A 26,573-nucleotide genomic window follows, 5' to 3' on the forward strand; every position below is an offset into this window, starting at 1 on the left:
ATTATAAGTGAAGTAGAACCTTAATAGACACTTTGGAGTCATTGCTAATATTGTGTCATCAAATAACCTCTTAACAAGCATATTGATTTTGTTAAAGATTGTTTTATTGAGATAATTTTTTTAAATGCTCTACAAGTTACTATTGGTATTTTTATGACTTTGTGTTTAGATGCTTATTGATCAGGTGATCAAATTTTAGCTCAAAAACAAAAGTGCCCAAAGAGTCTTGAAACCAGCATCAAGTTGAAGTGTTCGTCGTTCTGAATCCAATGACGTTCGTTTCACCTCAATCCGACACCGTATGCTCAAGTTATTGTGTTCTAATCGTTTGGCCCAACAACTAAAAAAAATCGGAGCAGGTTGTTGAATGGTTGACTGTACATTTGAGTCAGCAGGGTGACCATGCAGGTACAGACCAACCCATGTCGCCAAGTGGCAAGTTGTGATTTGTCGATTTGAGGTCGAGTTTGATTAGTTGACAGTTTGGTTACGTGGGCCAATGATAGGGTACCACGTGGGCCAATGGTAGGGTACCACGTGGGCCAATCATGGGCTGCCACGTAGCACCTCGGGATAGTCAAAAAATTTAGCAATGGTCGGCCAGAGGCTCAGCGGGATTCGAACCCCTGACCTCTAGTTCATCAACGGAGCGCTCTACCAAGTCTGCCATCGGTGGGTCTTAACCTATGTAGTTGAGAACTACTATTTAAGTTTTCATATGGCGTCGTTTGGGGGGAAGGGACTGGGCTACCAGCCCCAGCCCCCTGTCGCATCCATACCACATGTCGGAAAGCGAGGCCCGACGACAAGCCCCGGCCCCTGGTCCCATACGCCACACATGACCACAACATGGAATTGAAAGCCACGTTGGAGAGGAGGGGCTTACCACTAGCCTAGCCCCTGCTCACCCAATCTCCATGAGGCCACAAGCTACGATGGTAGGCGCCAATGGAGAAGGAGCTAGGCGGGAGCTCCAACCCCATGGACATATGCCACCACACAGGACCTCTGCAAACTGCTTATGAAGGGAGTGTAGATAAGGGGGCCAACCCCAAGGTCCCATGACCATCCATGTGATCGGCACGCAAGAGTTAAGGGGCTCAGCCCTTGGTCCCATGGCGCCCAATATAACCGTAGCCCAACATTCAAGGGACTAGGTCGGCAGGGGCGTGCGTTAAGGCCCAGCTCGCGGCCTTATGAGCCCATGTGGCCTTATTTTTCACCCTTAAGGGTTATTGGGCAATTTAATTGTCCAACAAATTGCACCGGCAGAGGGTGAAATCGTCACCTCGTTAGCAAAAAAAAAGGTTGATTTGTAGGATATTTAGTTTGTTGGTCTGATTTGTAGGACTGATAACAGTGAAACTACATGGAGAGCTTGAAAAGCCATATCTTTGTGAGCTTCTAGTGTTTTGGAGCTCAAGAAGAGTCTACCTAGGGGTTTTTGGACATTCTGAATCCAATTGTGACCTCTATTTTCTGATTTGGGCACATCTAAAGAATCTTTTTGCAAGTTCAAGTTCATGGGTGTATGGATCAATCAGGGTTTTGGAGCAGTTCTTGAAGGTGTTTGAGCATGGAGAAGGCTTTGTAGGAGTTTTCTTACCTTCAAAAGTTTACTGCAGCAGTTGTTACTTTCAGGGTTCAGCGCTTCTATACTTTTCTCACTATGTTTTGTTGAGGAAAGTTTTATATTTGCTCTTCAATGTGGAATTGAAGTGCTTTCATGCTCATGTAAGCTCATTTTCAGTTGGAGTATATGGTCTTTGTAGAAGACACCTTGTGTTGTTCTTTTATGCCACAGTTCTTTGCAAGAGAACATTTCCTTGAAGGGGAAATAGCCACATGTTTTATCAACAAACTTTTATATACTCCTTTTTCCACTAAATATATGGAGCGGTCTAGCTATGTTGGCAGGCTTAGAGATGTTGCCCAGGAGGGGTGAACTCCGTCAACAAATCCTTTGTTCTACTCTTCATGTATGCATGTATGAGTTATGTGATGTTGTGTTGCTTATGCTTAAGTTTACATGTGAAGAGTCTTATGCTAAGTTTACATGTTAAGTTTACCTCATAACTTGAAGAGAACTTTTGAAAACCTATTTTATGTTAAGACCCGTTTTCCTTACAAAGCATCAGAACCTAAGTCACATGACACGAGGACACGAGACACGGAGGACATGTAAATATGAGTATTCGACATGAGACACAGCGACCCCGGAAATAGGACACGAGGGACACGTTTTGTGTATATATATATATATATATATATATAGTTCCAAATCCATATTAAGTTACTGAAATATAGTATTAGTTTATTAATTTACTACATCAATTATGTTCATTACTCACAGTGCAATGTTCATTCTTGAATCTTCATGTTATTAACTTATTAAACAGATTGAGAACCAAATCAAGGATCTCAATAGGGGCACTTTGCGTATTGCACATCAGTGTTTTAAGATTCGGCCAACTCGGTCGAGTTGGTCTGAGTCAAGGCCTCACCGGGTCGACTCGGCCAGTGAACCGATTCGGCCGACCGGGTTATTACCGAGCTGGCCGAGTTGTCTAACAACTCGGTCGGCTCGGTAATAAACTGGTCGGCTCGGCCAAGTCCGAGCCTACTCGGCCGGGTTGGATGACAGCGACCTGTGAACTAAAAACAATGATTTTTTTTTATTTTTTTGCTTTTGAGGGACTCCAAAGTTTTCACTATGATACTTTAATGGTTATTTGTCCCTAAATAAGTTTATCTCGCTTGATCTTGAGAGGTTTGTTTAGGTGATATCACATATGTAGTAGAGATTCCTTAAGAGATAGCTTCATTCTTCTTCAAAACCTTCCAATAGGTTCTTTGCCCCTTTCTTAAAGCAAACCTAACTTTGTGGCCCCAACCTTGGCCCTCCAAAGATGAGCATCGAGCCTTGAGTTAATTCCACGTGATACTACACCCCTTGATGAGCCTCCAAATGCTAAAACACTAAACTTAAAAGCTTGGACGTTGGACTATTTGATGATATGCCCAAATGGACTGAAGATGCCCCGTGGCTGGCCTTGACCCTATTTTGGTGGATGGTGCCTTCTTCCAAAGCACAGATGAGGATGGTTATCATTGAGATGAGTTAGGACGACTAGCACATCCCTCTTTGATGTCAAAGCTTACCCTTAGGGGTGCCATGTCACTGACATGCTTGCAAAGGGTGACATAGGGTCTCTCAATGCACATGTGACATCAGACTGATATTTTATTTCTCAGTAGTTCTAGCTCTCTTGTTGACTAGTATATGAATCTGACTTACTCACGTTGCACATCCTGGAAAAAGTGGGCAATTGCAGGATAGACTCACCTAGGTAGAGCGCTACATATTTAAGTCAACTCTGTAGCCATTAAAATTTGCAATTAAAATAATACAATGGCTATATATGCATGCTTTCTTCATTGGTCAAACTTGGAGATATGCAGGGAGTCGAAAAATGTTTTGAAGAGTGGGAATTTGATGGCCTAAGTTATGATATCAGAGTTCCCAATGTACTAATTGATGCCTATATCACAAAATGAATGATTGAAAAGGCAGCCCGCAAAGTCTTTCTTGAACATGTTTTAGGAAAAGGAGGAAAACCAAATTTCAAAACATGGGAAATGTTTGTGGATGGATATTTAGAGAACAAGCAAATGAATCGAGCTATAGAGACCATAAAGAAAGCTATTTCAAAAGTTAAAAATCATGAATGACAGTCGGCACCAAAAAAAGCACTTGAATACATTGAAACAAATTATATAGATATGGGCGTATGGAATACAAGAAAATGTTGACCTGGCCCCCATGCGCTCCAAAACAAGAAATTTAAGCCCCAAACCATGAGCTCCAAACCATGAACGCTATTATCCAGGACCTAGGTCGATGTGAAGTTGACAGTTGGGAATCACTAAAGGAACTTCCAACGCAACACAACGACTCTAGTGAGCAAACAATGACCAAGTTCCAACACAACAGCGACCCCAGCGAGTTTCAACAGCAAAAAATGACCGAAAAAACCAAAAATATGAACCATGTGCGGACCTTATGAGTGACTTTTCGTGGGACACATGTCCTACAAGGCAAAAACGTTAGGGCACGTTTTCGCCATGTCGAAAACACGTGTCTTGGTTGGAGGACACGATAAAAACCGTTTTGAACACGTTTTAGGTCGTATTTCGTGTCCGACATGTGAAATACGGGACACGTGACCCTGAGGGATGTGTCCTGTGACATAGGTCGGAACGGTCCTTGTTTGTTTTTGGAGAAGATGAAATTGACTACCTCCTCCATTTTCAGATCACTTATTCTTGTCATTTGGGTTACAAGTGGGTTAAAAATTGTCTCACTGGAGCATTTAATATTTTGTGATCTCATTGAATCTAATCTTAACATCATAATTGCATTTCCATTCTAGGGTAGGTGTACATCTCTGAAATATACCTCCAAGCATAAGCTTGGTTGTAAGAGAGAGAGGACCACCTTCTTCACAAAATTTGAGTCTAGACCCTCATTCGCAGTGAACATAGGTGACCTTGCAGTTCTCTTGCAGGCAATCCCTTGTAGGAATGGAGGTACCTAGGTGGTTAGAACCCTAATGGAGATATCGTTAATGAGGCCTTAGCCTCCTTCCTTTGTGCTTATCTCCACAATTTGCATTAGAGACTAGTTCCAAAAGAATTGAGAAGGACTCATCTAGATAGAGCATCTAAACTAAAATTAACCAAGATCCTGCATCACACTTTTGATCTAGGTCTTGCACTTCATTTAGAATAAAGTTTGCATCCCGCAGCAACTGATCTCTAATTCATAATCTTAAGGAATCTAATCTAAGTGTGTTGAATAATCAGACATGCCACCTAATTTCAAGCCAAGTTGCCAGGCCATTCAGTTGTGTCTCATTGACTTGTTGGTTCCCAACATGTTGTTCATCATCTCAACCATAGGGACTACCCCTTAGCCTGCATTTAGGAGACAGCTTAAATGGAGAGGGCAGGGATCAGAGTGACAGGCCCTGCCCTCAGCGTTGTCGCATTTCTGTGTACAATTTGAGCGACAACAAATACGATATAGGAGTGCAAGCACAACTCCTAGAAATGCCAAAAATTTATATTGCTGTCTATACAGCTTGTGTTAGATAATTGTGCATCTTCTGCAAAACTTTTCTGATTAAGACTCCTAACTGTAGTTCTCTTGTGCCTAAAATACCAGTAACCTATGACTAGGATTGCATCGTAACTATATATAGTAATACTGCATATCACAGCATGTGCTAGTTACAGATTCTTCATTATATCGTTGCTACTGATAAAAAATCTTCACAACATTCAGAAATAAAGACTGGGCATCATTCTTTCTATTTTTGTCATTGGTAACCAAATATAAAACTCGGAAACAAATGAAAATTATGAGCAGGAGGAAGAAGTGGCCAATTGTTAGATAATTGTGCATCCTCTGTAAAACTTTTCTGATTAAGGCTCCTAATTGTAGTTTTCTTGTACCTAAAATACCAGTAACCTATGACTAGGATTGCATTGTAACTATATATACCGCATATCGCAGCAGAGTGCTAGTTATAGAGTGTTCCATTATATTGTTACCACTGAGAAAAACTCTTCATAACATTGAGGAAATAAACACCAGGCACCATTATTTCTATGTTTGTGACATTGGTAACCAGATATGAAACTTGGAAACAAATGAAAATCATAAGCAGGAGGAAGAAGTGGCCAATTACTGTATCTTAATTGAGAAAAGGTCCACTGCGACCGCTATGTTTAAGATGAAAAGCACGGCATAAAGAATCAAGAAAAGAACATACAGATTAATATAAAGTTATAAACAAACTGATTTTAACTCTTAAGGTGACAATTATGCAAGAGAAGTTAAAAAACACTTTAAAAGATAACAACAGAAGTAGAAAGAAACTCACCAAGCTGAAGTACAATATACAGAGAGAAACAAGCTTGATCTTGCAGTGCCAAACAACCCTTTGCCCAAGATGGTATAAGGCCTGTATGCACATTAAAATACAGCATTGGAATTCATCTCAACGGCACATATAAAATGTAGCATTGGAATTCATCTCAATGGCACATATAAAAGCAGAAAATAGAGAAATTGCCACATGGATATTATGAATTAAGCCCCAGTTTCCGATGGTAACTCATCAAAAGTAGCTCTCACAATGTAATTATGAAATTGTATGTTCAGTTGTAAAAATGTGGATCAAGAGAACCGGTGTTTTAGAGTAGGTTTAATAGTAGCATTTTGCCACATCTTACAGAAGAGACCAAGTAACTCTGTTGATATATCTAATTTTTTTCAATTTCAGGATGGGTTAAAATTCTAACAGTTGTATAATTTAAAAAACATGTGAGCAAGCATTCTGGAAAATTATTTGGGGCTATACAAGATCCCCATGCAAGGAAAACAGTTCAATGCAGCCACTAGCCTTCAACATACATATATTTACGTTCTTATGATGACCACATAAAAGAAAATAACATAATGATTTGTATCTTCATGGACAAATTTATCATTTTGTTAAAAGAATATTGCTTCTGTTTGTCCTAATATCTTCTTGCTTGAGAATTGTCCTTAATGATAAACCAATAACAGAAATTGTCTTGTTAGATTTTTCTTTACAATCCCTGCAGTTACGGAAAACCAATGAAACTCAGAAAAACAGAGCTCAAGGATAACAAAGAATGGGAGAACAAGTCAGTTGCTTACGTTTTCAAAAGTCCTTGCCTATGAACAATGAGAGCTGGGATGAAATACACTGGAAGATATACTGGTAATGCCCTTGCATAAGCCTGAACAAAGAAAGAAATTGCATGGGCAGCACAAGATTGGTTTCCATGCACAATCTGCAACAACAATGGCAGTAAAAGAAATTCAATAAACCAGATAAAAGAATAAAAGATAATGTCATCTTAACCAGGCATGCTCACAAAACTAAAATGATGCATCCCAATACCCAAGGACAACAAAGCAAGTTTTCACTGCATACCATACTCCTCGCTTCTTTAACATCTTTGTGCACATAACACTATATTGCAGACTTGCGGTTTTTGAGACTATTGCTTTAGATCCCTAGTCCACATTCTATGCTCTCCTATATTTTCTTAAATAGGTCAAACCCCCTTGCTTTCCTTCTCAATCTTGTCACCCGTTACAGGCATGCAAAGACCTCAGATTTCACGCATATGTACAACAATCTATTTGCTTTCTTTCCTCGTAGTTTGGATGCTGTAATATCTTAATAGAAAATTCAGAAGTTTTCTCTCAATCAAGAATATAATTTCCGCATTCTACCAGCATTAAAATTTCGACAGAAAGTAAAGAGAGAAGTGAAAATACCGAGCATGGAATTTTCATGGTGGGATCTAATTTCAGCTCAACACCATTTGACTTGTAGTATTTCTCTATCCCTGCCAAACTTGTCAAAGGCTTAGAACATGCAATCTCTTTTACTCCTTTCAAGATCATGGCATCCTTTCCACCATGTTTATTCAGGAAAGACCTGTACGAGGAAGGCAAGCTATCTTGATTCAAAATATAAGATGACCTGTCAAGCAAAATATCACAACAAAGCAAATGTCATTTTGAGATTCCTCCCATTTTATCTTGTAGCAGAAGGAGAAGCCTTCCAAAAACAACTTGAAAAACGAATTTCCACAAAAATTCTGAAGATTTCAAGCATCATGTGTCAAAAATTAAAATGAATATAGTAATTATTTTATGGAAACAAATACATGAATCTTTCTGGAATGCATTATTTTTTGCAATAAACATATGAAAGTGAATGCATGCTGGCCAATTTTCTTATAACAAAACAGGTATTATTTACTATTCTTCAATCTTCACAAACTATTGTCTGAATTATGTGGTACCATTACTAAGTTAAGATAAGATAATTTACTAATTTCCACGAATGATCAGAATGGTAGATCAACTGGGCAACAAATAATGAAAAGACTAAAAAACAAATCAATGTTGTCGATCATCATTTTCAGAAACAAATATTTTATTTTGCCACATTATATATTAAATACAATCAGATTGTTGAGAACTTGGGAAAATATGGTGTCAAATTTCATCGACAAGTGACATAAGATCTAATTAAATGTTAGCCAGTGGCCACATAAAGCCAAGGTGCAAGAGATAGAGACAGTTACATTTTTATGGTAATTACAGACCATGACCTGTAGGCAAAAAAACATATCTTGTCGTATATTTTATACTTTTGGCCTTCACTGGCTTTTTCCACCTAGAAGTGCAGTACTATAATTCCTTAATAACTCCTTTAGCCTGAAAATTGTCAGAGAGTGAGGAAGAAAATCGTGCCTATTTATCTCCTGTTGCCACCTAAATCCACATCTAGGCTAACGTGGAGAAAACCTTTAACTCCACTTGGTGTGGCCTTGGGGGCAAGTCTCGAGTTGAGTAGTTGTCACTCAATTTTCAACTCCTCCGTCTAGGTTAACTCCTAGCGAAGCCAATGGGGAGCGGAACCTATGAGACAAAAAAGACTAAGACTTGATTTAAGCTAAGTTAACTAAATGAAGTTCTAGGAGTTAAAAGAAATACCCAAGAAACATTCAATCATAAGCAAATTATAGCATGTACCTCAAAGCATGTAAATGATTTCACAAGTAAATAACCATAAGCACCATGATCATTCATAAACAATAGATGTAACAATGATAAGCAATTGAATGAAATGCTCACAAATGATATAACCAGATAGGGACTGTGCCAAGTAAGATAGCTTGGAAAGCAAATGATCAAATCATGAAATATTACTTGAAAAGTAAGGACTTGAAACTTTGAATGTAAAATGCTTGAAATAAAAATACTTGAGAAATGAAGTGCTTGAATGTAAATATACTTGGAAATAAAAATGCCAAAAGTAAATGAGCTTTGTTACTACACAATTTAACGGGCCCTAAGAAGGGAAACCCTATAGGACAAAAAGCTAGACCAAGTGATAACAATGGGACAATGACCCACTATCACCACAGTCAATTTCCCCTACTCTTTACGGACTTTCACCAATGGGAGGATTCTCGGTGGAAAGGAAATCACTTAGGAAAAATAGATCGATGATTAGGTATGATGTGATTCCACAAAGTCCATTCAAGGAAAGACACAACAATGGCTCAATGCTTCCAAGAAGCTAAAAGCCTAAAACACTCTCCAAGAAAGACCCTGTTATGTAAAAAATTAGTTAATTTCAGGTTTATTATTTAATTTATGTTTAGTTAGGCGAAAGGGCACGATCATAAGATCATGCCCTTTCCTAAAGGGTGCCCATGGCGGTATATAAGCCAGGCAGCCCACTGTAAAACAATCATCATCTGTCTATTCATTTATTAATAAAGTATTTTTATATATATTTCTGTTATCCGGAAGTTTTACACTTCATCTGGTATCAGAGCCAACCGCTGCTACAGCTCTTGTTCGCCCCTCGTACAGTCTGTTGTCTGTGCTTACTGCTAGTTTCATTCTGCCCTGTCCACGTTCATATACACAGTCAAACCACCGTTGTTCTGTCATACTTCACTGTACGAATCACCCTTCAATCCACCGCAAACTCCGTCCACAGTCCTCTGCACGTGCCGCAATCTGCTGCAAATTTCACCTTCTTCCGCATCGCCTCCAAATTTGTTAAAGCCTGGGGCCTTGTATGCCATACGTTTCACGCTAACGTCGGGCATGGTATCTGCGTAGAAATTATTTAAAGTGCTCCCAACAACATAAAACTTACTTAACTTACTTTCCATCTCACATAAAGAGTCAAATTTACATCTTTGCTGGCATTGTCGAGTATTCTATTCGGTCCTTCTCAAGCCCGCTGTAGAAAGGCATTAAAGTTCACGGGGGGTTTAAGAGAAAAGAGGGAGGCATCGGTTTATTCCCGTCCCCATCACTTCGCCCCAGCTCCGCCATCCATCATCGACACTCTACTCACCCAAAGCGATTGCCTGCGACTACGTCGAATAATCTCTGCGGGTCCGTGTGACTTAACCTGCGGTGATAAACACTGAAATTCCGACGTTCTTTTTTCTGCGGTGACAACACTGAGGTTCGCATTTCATTTTCTGAGTTATTATTCCTGTCCGCTTGAAGAAGGGGTTTGAAAAGTCACGGAACGTGCCTGTGGTTTCAATTAAACAGCGTTTCATTACATTAAATAGCGGTAAAGTTCAATATTACCTTTTCGTTATATATATAGTTATAATAAACTATATTATATAGTTATATATTATATACTATATATATATATTATAATTATAACGTGATTTGGTTATATATATTATATTTTAATTATATATATTATATATATAATTTAACTAAAAGTTATATAATTTATAACTTTAAATTTTTATATATATATATATATATAATAATTAATAATTATAAATTATAATTATTATAATTTATAATTAAAAAAAAAATATTAATTAAATTAAATTATTAAATTAATTTAATTTAATTATTTAAAAATAAAAAAAAAAAAAAAAGGGAAGGAAAAATATTTTAGCTGGCAAATAAATACACGCCTCCGCAAACCCGCTCAATGTCGACAATGACAATGGCGGATTTCCAAAAAAGGTTGTTGGATGTAGAGCAAAGGATAAATAACAACCACGACGAGGTCAGTAAAAGATTAAATGAAGTCGAGAGCAAGCTGGGAGAGCAAGCGGACAAAATCAAAAATCTTGAAGATACGACAAATCGAATAGAGATAAAAATGGAAAGTCAACATGTCCAAACAGAAGTAAACTTCAAAGAGGTCTTAACAATGCTAAAAGTTCTGTGTAAAAGGTCGAATTGTACGCCCGAACAACTACTGAAAGAAGGTGAAGAGAATCAAGAACACGTCTCGTCGGATTCAACTAAGTCCACAGACTCTCATGACAAGGTTGAATCCCCAAAAAAATCAGCGACACCCCACCAAGAAGCAAGTAACACAATCTTTACAAACAAGCAACTCTGGGATAACTTTACCAATCAACACCCTTTTTTCGCTCAACCAGTGGCAACATACCAACGAAGGGCAAAGGTCGAGATGCCTAAATTCGATGGAAACGAAAAAAACAATGTTGCATGGATAAATAAAGCAGAAGAATACTTTGAGATATATGACATCACTGACGATGACGAAAAGCTCAGACATGCATCCATGAAAATGGAGGGAGAAGCATATAACTGGTATATGTGGTGGAAAAAGACAACACATGTCATTAGCTGGAGGAAATTTAAAGATGCATTCTTCAAAAGATTCCAAGGTGTAAAGGAAGAAGAGTTCTTTTCAAAACTCATCAAACTACGACAAAAAGGAAGTGTCGATGAATACACTCAAGAATGGGAGACCTTAGTAACACGAGTACCTGGGTTATCAGAATCTCGTCTAATCCAGTCATACATCTCGGGACTCAAAACCCATTTACAAGCAGAACTTGAGATGCATGATATTACATCTATAGAAGAAGCAAGACGAAAAGCAAAAACAGCCGAAAAGAAATCCGAACCAATATTTTGGTCAACAGCGGAAAAGGCTTATGCAAGACGAAGGATACCCCAGTATGTGGACTCAAATAATACAAGATATGTTCCACCGCATCGTCGTGAAGATGAAAAATCGAATGTGGAAATGCAAAGAATAAAAGAGGGTAAATGTAAACGCTGTGGTGAGAAGTGGGACCCCAAACCAATGTGGAAAAAGTCGAAGTCGGGATTAATTCGGCAAGGGTCCAAAAGTTGAAAAACTCGGCAAAGTCGGGAGTTTTTCGAAAAAGTCGGCAAAATTAAAAAAAATACAAAAATATTCATTTTTTAAAAAATCCGGACTTTTTCAATAAAATCCCGACTTTTTCAATAAAATCCCGATTTTTTCAAAGAAAAAAAAATCATTAAAAAAACTACCACGATTTTTTGGAAAAAGTCCCGATTTAATCCCGACTTTTTCGATTTAATCCCGATTTTTTCGACTAGGAAAAAATCGGCAAAAAATCGGCCGATATAATCGGCCAGCCAAAAAAATCGCGTTTTGGGGATTTAATCCCGATTTTTTCCCGACTTTTTCCACACTGCCCCAAACATAGATGTGATAAAAGAAAAGAACCAAAGAACCTATATAATTGTGAAGCAACCAATGATTCAAACAGTGAAGATTATGACGTAGAAGACACAGAAGACGCCCCAGAATTCTCAGAACTAAATGATGGAAGTATTCCACAAGCATCATTATCAGCTATGACAGGTATATCACAACCTCAGACTTTAAAGTTAAAAGGACACATAGAGAAGAACAACGTAGTGGTTCTCGTCGACTCTGGAAGCACACACAACTTTTTAGATGCAACCGTGGCAAAGAGACTCAATATCTTTTCGTTTCCCTTACCAAACATGAAAGTGATGGTAGCTAATGGTAAGAAGATTGAAAAGGTAGGGAAATGCCATAAGGTCAATTTGCAGATTCAAGACTTTAATCTAGAGTCTCCATTCTTCACGGTACCATTAGGAGGAGTAGATGTAGTCTTAGGTGTCCAGTGGTTACGAACCTTAGGTACTTATGCCGCTAACCACCAAGTACAATTTATAAAATTCAAATGGGGAGGTCAGAAGTACAAACTACATGGATTCCAAGCACCAGAAAATCATGATGTATCATCATCTCAGATGATGAAGCTGAGTCGAAAAAGAGCACCTACTTATGCAGTACAATGTCATCAATTAGAAATGTTATCTGCAAATATGACCAGAGAAGAATCACCAGAGATACAAGATCTGATTCGGAAGCATGAAAAAGTATTTCAACACCTACCTATGAAGATGCCGCCTAATAGGGAAATTGAGCATACAATAGAAGTCAAGACAAGATCAGACCCTGTCAACATCAAGCCATACCGATATCCACATCACCAAAAAACGGAGCTTGGGAAATTAATCCAAGACCTTTTAAAATGTGCAACCTTGATCATCTTAGAATATCTGATCAAGTGGAAGGACTTACCCGAAGAAGACGCTTTCTGGGAGAACGAATCATTCTTCAACAACATCCGTCGTTACTTATGCTTTGAGGACAAAGCATTCTTTCGAGAGGAAGGCAATGTTATGTAAAAAATTAGTTAATTTCAGGTTTATTATTTAATTTATGTTTAGTTAGGCGAAAGGGCACGATCATAAGATCATGCCCTTTCCTAAAGGGTGCCCATGGCGGTATATAAGCCAGGCAGCCCACTGTAAAACAATCATCATCTGTCTATTCATTTATTAATAAAGTATTTTTATATATATTTCTGTTATCCGGAAGTTTTACACTTCAGACCCTAAGATGAGGGGATCAAGATTGAAGGTTTGAGATATGTGAAGATAATAGGTATTGTTGATTTTGGGTTCATCAGATGTGCTCTAGCTCGTTTTAAAATTCAGCCGAATCGAATCCGAAACGGCCGAATTGATCTGAGTCATTAAAAAAAAAATTGATCCGGCAGAAAAACCAGTTCGGGAGGCCGAGTCAGTCATGACTCGGTCAACCCGGCCGGATCCGCATCTACTCGGCCGAGTCAATAAATTCGGCCAGTCACCCAAATAAAACTGCGATTTTTCTAATTTTTTTTTAAATTTCCTAATCAGGTGTATCTTCAGCAATGCCTCGGATATCCAGTGTATCTTGATGCCAATTCTGTTTTATAGTAAGAGTCGTTGATGCTGATCATGTAGCTGATCATGCGTACTGCAATTACTTCAATGTTGCTGGATTTTGTCATTTTATAAAGTAAATCCAATGTCTTCCATTTAAGTGAATCATCTGGATCCTGTTTAAGGCAAACTAATTAAACCCCTCATAACTCAATAATGAAAGCTGACAATGACATAATCATACCCAATTTAATAAGTTTTTTTTCTTTGTCAACTACACACTGGTCATACAGGATTTAAATGGCAGTATTTCACTTTATATGACTAAATTTCAGTTTACATAATAGGCATTGGGCATTGGCAGTAGAATGCCCATTAAGCAAAATTGAAGAGCAAACCATCTAAATTTTACAATGTTTGCAATGGGGACTTTTCCATAAAGTAGTATCTCACTAATTAACATTTAACACTGGCATAGGCAAGCCACTCAAAACAATGTCACAGAAGAAAATCGTTTAATCCAAACTAACTTATGTGGCCTTTAATCCGAACCAATAAGGCACATCATAGATTACATTAGTCAAGTAACTTGCATGCTCAAAGGCATAGATTTGATAAAGAACTACTCTAATGACTGTTTGAATTTTATCACATAAAAAAGATGCTAAAAATAACTGCAGCACTTAAGCATGTCTTTGATCTAGGCTGTCTTGCACCAAAGAAGCAAGGTCAACTTGTTCTAGTGAGATATTAGACACTAGCATAAACCAAGTAGAAGTCAGTTAGAGGCTATTCAGGGAATGGGCAACAGATTTTGGGTGATTCAATCGCATGTCCTCAAAGCAAGACCACTTTGCTCAGATGACTGGCAGAAGATTGAGCTGACAGGTACTTTTCTTTAAGAAACCAGAGCTTGCACTGTTGGCTGCTGTCAGGATCTTCAACTTAGGAATATACAGTAGGTGACACTATAACTGAGGGTGACTAGCAGAAGAAGGCCTATAACTGGGTGACTATAACTGTGACTATAACTGGGTGCCATTTTGATATAATGGATATATTCATGAGCCTACTTTGAACATATGTTGTCTTCCATCTATATTATAATGCTGTGTGTTTGGAAACATGAATGAAAATCTTTAAAATTATGTTTTTTTATAAAATATATATATATATATATATATATATTTAATGTATTTTTTACAATGATCGAGTCATTGAAATCGAGCCGGCCAAGTCGATACCGAGTCGGAGTCGGAGTCAGAGTTTTAAAACATTGCTCTAGCTCCAAAATTTTGTGGAGGGGCTAGAACACATGAGATCTCCAAGACCCAGTAATCGTTTGGAGAAATTCCACCCGAATGAGGAGTTATTAAAATAATTAATATTTTTAATGGGTTCCTAAGTCTAAACTTAGGAAAATAAAAATATTCATGGGTATTGATAAAGATATGGGTGAGAAGCTTCTAAGAGACAAGGATCAAGTCTGTTTTAGTCTTAACTATTGATTAGAGACATAATCTCAGTCGTTGATTCATCAACAGGAAGAGTATAAGAGAAGACTTGAGAGTCATTTGGAGATATATCGAGCAAATACTTAGTAACCCGAGGGAAATCGATTCTCAAAGAGAAGGAGTTCGATTTCAGAGGGAGAGTTGCAAGCTGAAGGAAGAGGAGGGTTTCAGCATCAGTCAAAGACTGAGGCGGAGGTGACGCAGTGCCTCAGAGAGAGCGCAGAGGGAGATCTCTGAGAGACAACACAGGCAGGGACGAGATCTCACGCAGTCCTCACGCAGACGACGCAGGGATGATGCAGTGGGTGACGCAGTGAAGGATAAAGGGTCTCTGTGGTGTCAGAATTTCTCCTAGCTGAGGAGGAAAATTATCTCAGGTGCTTTCTTTAAGGTTTCTCTATGTACTGCAATATTATTCCTTGTAAAGAGATTGTTGCTGAAGAAAAATAAATACACCCTCATTTGTTGCACCGGTTTTCCCGCATTGGGTTTTTCCAGGGACACTTGTACAAAAATAACTGTGTTGATGTGATAGATTCATGTGTTTGCTGTTATTTTTCTCTATGCTATTATGTGATAACTACAGTAGAATTTATTTTAATGTTTGCTGAAGGGTTTTGTAAACAACTTATTGTGAGAAATAAGTAGGAGAAATAAATCAGTTACTGCAGTAGAATTTCGTGTCAGAAATTTTCACATGGTATCAGAGCAGAGATCAGGCAACAGGAGTAAAGAATCTGCTATGAGTCAGGAGCATGATGTCGGGGCATCAACTCAAAAGGACCCATGTAGATCTCTAGAGGAAGAAGAGAGCACGAGGAACATGGATCGTGATTATTCTATGTTAGCTTCCAAACTGGAAGAAGAAGTCGTCTGCTTAGCGAGTTCTACCTCCTCTGAGGTTTAGTATATAGATAGTGGAGCTTCCTAGCACATGACAAGAATACGAGAATGTTTTCCAAATTATCAGGAAGAAAGGATGAACTTCCAGATCACCATGGGAAATAAGTCAAAATGTACCCCCATAGGAAGAGGTACTGTAGTATTTCAAACAAAAGCAGGGGATCGGCTTCGAGCAACCAATGTGTTGCATGTGTCAGGATTGGGGATGAACTTACTCTTTGTATCTCAGCTTCAAAACAAGGGCTATGATGTTTTCTTCATTAAGGAGAAAGTATATGTCAAACACCCGAGTTGGAAAAAGAAGGCCCATATTGGAGTCAAAAGTAACAGGTTGTATAGATTACAGCTAGAATCTCCAATGGCACTGATAGGCAGTCGTGGAGAAAAAGATTTGAATGAACTATGGCACAGGAGGATGGAACACTTATACCATGGGGCTCTAACAATTCTCGGGAGAATAGTATTAGGAGTTTGAGAGTTGAGTACCGAACGAGAAGATGTACTAGGCAAGTACGCCAAAGCTGCATTTTCCAGAAGCAACAATAGGGCTAAGAGTGTTCTGGGATTGATATACTCAGATATCTGCGGACCTATGTCCACAAGAGCTCTTAGTGGTGCCGAGTACTTCGTCACCTTCATTGATGACCATTCCAAAAAAACTTGGATCTACTTTCTAAAAACCAAGGATGAGGTTTTTGGTCGATTCAAAGAGTTCAAGGCTCTAGTTGTGAATTTGACAGGAAAGAAGATAAAGATATTGTGCTCGGAGAATGGTGGAGAATACATCGACAAGGACTTCACTGATTTTTGCGCAAGGTAAGGCATCATAAGAGAGTGGACATCCCCCTATAATCCGGAGCACAATGGAGTAGCAGAAAAGAAGAATAGGGCTATTGTTAAAGCAGGCAGGGTGATGTTGTATGATTAGGATATGCCCAAGTTTCTATGGGCAGAAGTATGCAACACATCAATGTATTTCCAGAATAGGACTCCTCATAGGGCATTAGGTAAGATTACTCCAGAGAGTGTCTTCACCAGTAAGAAGCTTGAGGTGAGTCATTTCAGGATATTTGGGAGTTTGGCATACTGCCATGAACCCGAAGAAAAAAGGAAGAAATTAGAGAAGACTGCGGAGAAAGGATATCTTGTGGGATATAGCGAGAATGCTAAGGCATATAGAGTCTATCTTCCGGGGAATAGGAAGATCGTTATTCGATGGGATGTAAAGTTCATGGAGGACAGAGCCTTCAGGAAATGCCGAGAAATGCCTTCTAAAGAGCAGTCAAAGGATGATCCGTAGGTCCAACCACTTCATCCAATAGAAACTAGCACCAGTGTTTCTCCTAAAGGCAAAACTCCAGAGGTATCACAACAAGTGGAGTCTCAGGAAGAGGAGGACCAAATAGATATACCCACTACCAGTGGTAGAACGAGCTGGGAACTTCGACAAATACTACGAGATGCAAAGAATTTCATCGGTGTGCCCAGGAACAAGAAAAGGGAGTGTAGACAGCCAGACAGATACCATGCCTTGGTGCCTCAGTTTGGAGAACCCTCTAGTTTTCAGGAGGTCGTTTAGCATCAAGTATGGGTAGATGTTATGGTGGAGGAATACAGTTCCATAATGGTCAATGATGTCTGGGAAGTGGTACCTAGGCCTCAGGACAGGTCAGTTGTAGGTTCGAGATGGCTCTACAAAGTCAAATACGTTGCAGATGGCAATGTGGAAAAATACAAAGCCAGGTTTGTGGCTAAGGGGTATGCTCGGAAGGAAAGAATAGACTACAAAGAAACCTTCACCCCAGTAGCCAAGCATAATTCTATTAGATCCGTGATATCCCTTGCAGCACAGATGGGGTGGGAGATTCACCAGATGGATGTCAAGACGGCGTTCTTGAACGGGGTGATAGAAGAAGAAGTATACATTGAACAACCAAAGGGTTTTGAGACACATGAGAAGAAATCTCATGTATGCAGGTTGAAGAAAGCATTGTATGGGCTTAAACAGGCACCTAGAGCATGGTACAGTCGAATTGATGGCTACTTGCAGAAGATGGGATTCGTCAAGAGTGACGCAGATCCTCATCTCTACTATCTTGCTGTAGAGAATGAGCTTCTAATCTTGGTGTTATATCTGGATGATCTTTTCCCGACAGACTCATCCAAGGTCATCAAAGATTGCAAGGAGAACCTAACCACAAAATTCGACATGAAGGATTTGGAACGGATGCATTATTTCCTAGGGTTGGAAGTTTGGCAACAGAAGGGTGAAATTTTCCTTAGACAAGGGAGATACACTATAGAGATTTTGAAAAGGTTCAAAATGCAGCACTGTAGACTGATGGCTACTCCAATGATCACCAACTGGAAGAAGATTGGTGCATCCGAAGATAAAGAAGTCAATCCCACCTTGTATAGGCAACTCATAGGGTCCCTAATGTATCTGGTCAATACTAGGCCAGACATTTGTTAGGCTGTCAACACCCTCAGTCAGTTCAAGATGGAACCAAAGAGGGCGCATTGGGCAGCAGCCAAGCATGTTCTCAGATATATACGAGGAACAGTCGAGCATGGACTAATGTACACCCAAGGCAATGACATCAGGCTAAGTGGGTTCACTAACATAGATTGGGATAGAAGTTCAGTAGATCGGAAAAGTACCACTGGGTATTGCTTCACATTGGATCAGGAATGACATCCTCGTGTAGTAGGAAACAGAAATTCGTGGCTTTGAGCTCAGCTGAAGATGAATATATGGGAGCTAGCACAGCTTCATGCGAAGCCATATGGCTTAGGAAATTGCTTGTGAATCTATTCAGGAGAAAGATAGAAGCGACCAGTATTTTGTGTGATAATCAGAGGAGCATCAAGCTCTCTGAGAATCCAGTCTTTCATGATCAGTTGAAGCACATTGATATCAGATGTCACTTCATCAAAGGCTGTGTCCAACGAGGGGCAATACAGTTGAGATACACCCCAACAGGAGAACAAGTGGCAGACATCCTCACCAAGGCTCTAGGAAGAACAAAGTTTGTTTATTTCAGGGAGAAGATGGGGATGGTGAAGAGTTTGTTTCAGTAGCAGAAGCGGATAGTATAAGGAGTTGCAGTGCTATGGGCAGCATGATGCAGCACATTCAGAAGGCGCTGCAGTACAGATGTAGTATTGACAGTTGCAGTGTCATGGGCAGCAATACAGGTTGTAGCAGAGCAGTATGTGAGGGGCAGTAGGCCGAGCATCAATAGCACAGAGGAATGATATCTGGATCAGTGTGATGCTTCTACTGGGAAGTATTGCTAGAGCACATTCCTCGCTAAGAGGGAGTGTTGATTTTGGGTAGCATCGAATGTGCTCTAGCTCCAAAATTTTGTGGAGGGGCTAGAACACATGAGATCTCCAAGACCTAGAAATCGTTTGGAGAAATTCCACCCGGATGAGAAGTTATTAAAATAATTAATATCTTTAATGAGTTCCTAAGTCTAAACTTAGGAAAATAAAAATATTAATGGGTATTAATAAAGATATGGGTGAGAAGCTTCTAAGAGACGAGGATCAAGTCTATTTTAATCTTAGCCGTTGATTAGAGACTTAATCTACGTTGTTGATTCATCAACAGGGAGAGTATAAGAGAAGACTTGAGAGTCATTTCGAGATATACCAGGCAAATACTCAGTAACTCGAGGGAAATCAATTCTCAAGGAGAAGGAGTTCGATTTCAGAGGGAGAGTTGCAGGGTGAATGAAGAGGAGGGTTTCAGCATCAATCAGAGATTGAGGAGGAGGTGACGTAGTGCCTCAAAGAGACAGTGCAGAGGGAGAGCTCTAAGAGACAGCGCAGGCAGGGATGAGATCTCATGCAGTCCTCACTCAGATGACGCAATCCTCACGCAGATGATGCAGGGGTGACGCAGTGAAGGATAAAGGGTCTTTGTGGTGTCAGAATTTCTCCTAGCTGAGGAGGAAAATTATCTCAGGTGTTTTCTTGAAGGTTTCTCTATGTACTGCAAAATTATTCCTTGTAAAGAGATTGTTGCTGAAGAATAATAAATAAACCCTCATATGTTGCATCGGTTTTCCCGCATTGGGTTTTTCCAGGGACAATTGTCAAAAAATAACTGTGTTGATGTGATTGATTCTTGTGCTTGTATATCATTGTTATTTTTCTCTATGCTATTATGTGATAACTGCAGTAGAATTTATTTTAATGTTTGCTGAAGGGTTTTGGAAACAACTTATTGTGAGAAATAAGTAGGAGAAATAAATCAGTTACTGCAGTAGAATTTCGTGTCAGAAATTTTCATGGGTATCCCTAAGATCAAGACTCTAGGTGATGAGGTAGGACCTCTAAAGGAAGCTCTCTGCGATGCTTTGACACTTCTAATAGGCTCTTCGCTCCCTTTAAGAGACCTAAGAAAGACTTGCACGAGACCTAGGGTTTTGTGAATTGTCGTGGACAAAGGCACTCTCAAGGTCAAGGCAATGAGGAAAAAGGGCTTCTTATGATTTATTCCACTGAATTCTATGCTCATACAACCCTCAAGAAGTGCACAAACCAAGGAATGCAAGCTAGATTTTTCCCTTCTAGGGCACAACATTTATGGTTGGAGAACTATGAGAAACCTACCAAACTTGGAGATCCTCTAGACAAGGCCCTAAGGAAGAGTCTTGTGCTCACAAAATCCAAGAATTCACTCTCTAAAAGATTTCGCTTGATGCCCTAATCTAACCATCCAAGAGGAAGGGGATTGAAATTTAGGAAAGAATATGGAGAAAGAGAATTTTGATCACCAAATTCCTTGGTCTAGTGCCTAGTCCTTTGGGCAATGGAATCTTGAGATACTTAAGATAAGATAAGATGTCTTCTACGGAGGCTTGAAATCGATGCCCTAGGTACCAACAACAAACATTTACCCTCTTCAAAAGACAATGGAGTTTCATGAAGAATTAAAGACATTCATCCACTAGGAACATTCATTGCATGCTTGCATTGGATAACATATGCAATACACTACTAGAAAAGCTTTCCAAACTTAACTTCAACGATGAGGGCACAAATCTGCATATTCTAAAGCAATAATTCCATACATTAAACAATTTTCGAGGAAAAAATTCATCAACATTTAGCACTTACAAAGAGACATGCATTATATCCATCCATCATTTAAGAAGAAGCTCCAAACAAGAATGTGAAATATCTTCCATATATCAAAATGCATCAAAAGAATCTCCAATAGCTCCAAAGAAAAAGTGTGAGTTGTTTACAAGAAAAAGAATCCAAGAGATGATGATGATCTCTCACAAATGAAACTAAGTTCTATTTATATGAGTCTTCCTAAGTTAAATTAGGCTATTAGACCCCAAAATATTGAAATAATGGGCAAGAAACATGCCTTGGTCACAAGTCGATCAAATAGCTTTTTCAAATTATAAATTAGCCATCCAAATGCTAGCCGAGTTGATGACGTCATGTTGATGTAGGGCCATTGGAGAGCCACGTTGGGTCCTCTAGGTGCCAAGATGAGAGAGAGAGCTCCATAAATCATCAATTAGGGGATGGCCCCTAATTCTCCATGCAAGTCATCATGTGGGACCCCAAAGTGGGTTTGGGGCACAAATGTTGGTTTCAGGGGTCTCGTGATGATAGAATAACCTATCTAATGCTCAAAATGAGGGCTCTGTTGGTGGTGTCCGCCCTCCCATGTCTCAAGGATGAGACAATCCTCCTCTGGGACTCGGATCAGCTGCCTCTCTATATGGTCTGATGGCAGAGTGGCAGTTATTGAGCTCAAGGGTTGACAAACTAGAGGAGAAGTTGAGCAGCCCTGGAGTTGTGTGTGGATAAGGACTTCTACAGCAGATCATGGGCAATCCTCCTAGCCCGTGTTCATTGTGAGAGATGAACATCTTGCAGTGATAGGTGGCAGCCCTCTATGCCCCATGTTGGTCTTCATTGGAGCAGCACAGGAAGACCATAGTGGGTTGAAGTCCCTGAGTAGCTGAGGAGCAACAGTGGGCAGAATGAGAATTGTTCACAAACAAAGTTGTGAACAACTCGACAGGTGTCTCGATGTGTTGCGCCCTTGATGGACTAAGGCACAACTAGCGAGCAGATTGGATAGCCGAGGTTCAGTGGCCAAATGGACTTGGATCGTTGATAGAGGCAGTGTTGCAGATCAAGAGCCAAAGGACTGGGCAGGTAAAGGGTATGACCGAGAGGAGTTGAGAGAGTCGACTACATCAGCCAGATGGTCAAAGTATCTTGTTGAGGGTAGATTGGTTGTCGATGGACTAACACCAAGCCCATTTTTGTATTCTTGTACTAGTGGATGTATGAGGGCCATTATCCCTGGTACAAGAGCCCTAGACTCTTGTATTATATGTTGATTAATATAACAAAGTTGGGTTGAAAATTTGAAAAGTTGTCTATCTTTTGTGCACTAGTAGATTTATTGTTGTTTATATTCCTCTGTGCAAAGAGTATCATTGTGATTCTTGGTTTGGTAGTGTCAAAGATTTTAAGACTCTATCCTAGACCCAAGGTCATGGAAAAGCAACATGGTATCGGAGCGTATCTAAGCTACTTTGAGGGACAATGAATTAGGGTGTGCACTTCAAAGCAACTCTGAGGGAGTTGTGGGTATCTAGATCATGGAGTAGGGGGTTCAGATGAAGACATGGAGATGTGGTCTTGACTGGCTTGGTAGCAAGATTGGCTGGGAGTTTTGGTGGATTGGTGGAGAGTCTGGTGAACAACAGTTTGTTATAGGGTGGATTGTTGATCATGAACTTCCGTTGATTTGTAATGGATGGTTGGCACAGCTCGAGGGTTTCTTTGGCTTGGACGAGATCAGGGTGATCGAGATCACTTCATGTGATGGACTACAGATTGGCAGGCTAGAGTCTTCATCGGATCATGATGTTGCATATCTGATATTGGAGGGATTTGCACGTATGGTATTTGATCTAGGAGGATGAGTGCTTGCAAGACTGAGCTAGTGGAGATCGTGTAGGCTCAGAGAGAGTCTAACCTCAGAGGGAGCATCTCTATGGAGGTTTGGGATCTTCAGGTTCGGATATGATGAGGCACTACAGAGATTGTCGGGTTCATTCTACAAAGTTTGCTGCAGCGAAGGACGCCAAATGGGCTAGTGTCGTCAGGTGATGATGGTTACTTCCTAGTCTTGGAAGTACATTCCTCGCTAAGAGGAAGTGTTGATTTTTGTAGCTTGGGAGGTACTCCAAGCCTTTAGGATCGAGGGTTTGGAGGAAGGAGCTCTGCAAGTGGCCTTGTAGGCTTGAAACCCAAGCTTGGGGTGTTGCACCCAAAGTTGTTGGGCCAAAATCGTGACGCGATTTCGGCATGTGATGGATGGCGATGACAGAGGACATTGAGACGAATCCAACACAACGAAAATCATCAAATTCCGAGGTCCACAAGTGAAGATATTAATTTCTATGTGTTATGGTGGTCAAGGAGGGACACAAAGGCAAGTCGGCCTTGTGTTAGAGGTGCCCTTTAGAGGGTTGTTTGATCCCCACATGAAACATATAAATAGAAGTCCTTGTGAGACCTCATAAACACATCCAAGGAGCATCCACATCAAAGAAGAGCTCTAAAATAAGAAAGAAAATAAGGCAGATAGGACAAAAGTGTGGGAGCACGAATTTTTGAGGGAAGACACTTATGTTAAGGGTGCGTATTTCTGAGCACAAGAGCCACAGCTCTAAGACAACTTGCATGGAGGCAAGGAGGATGGTTTTAGGGTTGTTCATCTCTTGAAGAAGTGTGAGTTTACTTGCAGGTTCGTCCGGAGTCAAAAAGTATGTTCTGTGTGTATTTTTTGTGTAGATTATTTATGTTCATGAGGCCGCAAGAAGGAGATGCTATAGTTGTGTGTGGGGGCAACATTTGAGAGGGCCAAAAGGCCTAGAGGAGCCTCCTAACTCAGCCGCAACTATCTCAAGGGACAGCATAGTTGGATAGAGCCTTTCTCCATGTGTTAGCACTGCTTCATGAGTACTGGTATGTGCAGATTGTCGTGATTGATCTGAGTGTTGTTGAGTGTCTTGTGGAGATGCCCAAGGCCTACAATAACACCTTAGATGCCTAGGAAACAACAGTAGAAGGAAGCAGTCAAGTTGGAGAAGGATACACAGTTTTTAGGGCAGTAGTTTAGGGCTAGTGTGTGCCCTAACCAGTCTAGTGTATGCACAGAAATCAAGGTCAAGAAGGCAGCAGGGAGTTGCAGATGTCATCTTGTTGATGGATGGATGCTAGTGGATGAGGGTCCTAGGAGAGGACAAATTGGAGAAGTTTGTTAGTAGCCATGTGGAGGGATTTCCAGGGTGTTAGATGCCCTAACTAGAGGCAGATGCTACAACAGACTTGGTCACTCGTGGATTGTTGGAGGGCAGTGTGACAGTGGACCAAGTGTGAAAATGATTGGGCATTTATGGTCTGCTGGAGGACAGTGTGATAGTGCCCAAGTTGGAGCACAGTGTGCAACACTTTGATGGACAAAAGTAGTTGCTAGAGTGGAAGTTATTGAGCTCAAGGGTTGATGAACCAGAGAAGTTGAGCAGCCCTAGAGTTGTGTGTGGATAAGGACTTCTACAGCAGATGATGGGCAGTCCTCCTAGCCCGTGTTCATTGTGAGAGATGAACATCTTGCAATGATAGGTGGCAACCCTCTATGCCCTATGTTGGTCTTCCTTGGAGCAGCACAGGAAGACCATAGTGGGTTGAAGTCCCTAAGTAGCTAAGGAGCAACATTGGGCAGATTGAGAATTGTTCACAAAAAGAGTTGTGAACAACTCGACAGGAGTCTCGATGTATTGTGCCCTTGATGGACTAAGGCACAACTAGTGAGCAGAGTGGATAGCCGAGGTTCAATGGCCAAATGGACTTGGATCGTTGATAGAGGCAGTGTTGCAGATCGAGAGCCAAAGGACTAGAAAGGTACAGAGTACGACTCAAAGGACCTAAGAGGGTCAACTACATCAGCCAGATGGTCAGAGTATCTTGTTGACGGCAGATTGGTCGTTAATGGACTGACACCAAGCCCTAGCTTTGTATTCTTGTACTAGTGGATATATGAGGGCGATTATCCCTAGTACGGGAGCCCTAGACTGTTGTATTATATGTTGATTAATATAACGAAGTTGGGCTGAAAATTTTAAAAAGTTGTCTATATTTTGTGCACTAATAGATTTATTGTTGTTTATACTCCGCTGTGCAAAGTAGTATCATTGTGATTCTTGCTTTGGTAGCGTCAGAGATTTTAAGACTCTATCCTAGACCAAGATCATGGAGAAACAACGTGGTATCGGAGTGTATCTAAGCTACTTTAAGGGACAATGAACTAGAGTGTGCACTTCAAAGCAACTCAAAAGGAGTTGTGGGTGTCTAGATCATGGAGCAGAGGGTTCAGATGAAGAAATGGAGATGTGGTCTTGACTGGCTTGGCAGCGAGATTGGCTGGGAGTTCTCGCTGATTGTTGGAGAGCCTGGTGAACAATAGTTTGTTGTAGGGCAGATTGTTGATCATGGACTTCCATTAATTTGTCATGGATGGTTGGGACAGCTTGAGGGTTTCTTTGGCTTGGACGAGATGAGGTTGATCAAGACGGCTTCATGTGATGGACTACAGATTGGCAGGCTGTTAGAAATATAAATTTCTAATTTGCTATTTGATTGTTAAAATACACCAGATGGTTTCTGAATGTAATATATATTATTAATGTATAAAATTTGAATGATGATTACAAGGCTGAGGCACTGCTCCTTTAATAGGAGCTGATTGGCCATGCCTAATCAGAGAGACATGTCCCTTGGGACTAATGTCTCTTCATTTAACTAATTAATTGTTAATTAATTGATTATAATTAATCATTTACTTATTTAAATAATATTTTAATATTTTAATTATTTTTTATGAATCTAAATTCATAACATTGACTTCCCCTTACGATGCTTTGTCCTCAAAGCATAGGTAGGTATGGGTGTTGATGCAGGAAACGTTTTGGTTCCCAAGACGAATCTTCCTCTGGTAATCTCTTCATCTCTTCCATTTGATGAGGTATTCCCTTATTGTCTTGGATCGTAAAACCTTTTCTCGAGTAGCGAGTATACCTTCAGGTTCAAGGACTATTCTTCCTTCTTCATCGGTCTCTAGTATTTCTGTTTGTGCTATTTGGTTTTTCCCTAATACTCTTTTGAGACTTGATACATGAAAGGTATTATGGATTCAACAATTGTCTGGTAACTTTAATCCATAAGCTACACTACTTATCTTTTTGATTATCTGATACGGTCCATAATATTTAGGTGATAATTTATTCTTTCCCTGTTGTTTTAGTGATAACTGCTTATAAGGTTGGAGTCTAACAAAGACCCACTCTCCCTCCTCAAACTCTCTTTCAAAGCGGTGTTGGTTGGCTTGTTGTTTCATTCTATTACGAGCCATGGTTAGATTTTCTTTTAAT

General features: G+C 40.0%; 1 protein-coding gene across 1 annotated transcript in view; it reads right to left on the reverse strand.

Moving 5' to 3' along the window:
* LOC149256661 (uncharacterized) overlaps positions 1 to 26,573 on the reverse strand; it is a 255,225-nt gene that overhangs the window by 23,381 nt on the left and 205,271 nt on the right. The window contains exons 4-6 of the mRNA XM_089460813.1: positions 7,382 to 7,589; positions 6,752 to 6,888; positions 5,949 to 6,029 (exon numbers count right to left, since the gene is read on the reverse strand). Of these exons, the coding sequence (XP_089316939.1) occupies positions 5,949 to 6,029; positions 6,752 to 6,888; positions 7,382 to 7,589 (426 nt within the window). The remainder of the gene's footprint in view (positions 1 to 5,948; positions 6,030 to 6,751; positions 6,889 to 7,381; positions 7,590 to 26,573) is intronic.

The sequence above is a fragment of the Pinus tabuliformis genome, chromosome 7, assembly GCF_031772625.1.
Source record: "Pinus tabuliformis cultivar Carrire ecotype Pingquan chromosome 7, CPIR1, whole genome shotgun sequence".
NCBI classification, from domain to species: Eukaryota; Viridiplantae; Streptophyta; class Pinopsida; order Pinales; family Pinaceae; genus Pinus; species Pinus tabuliformis.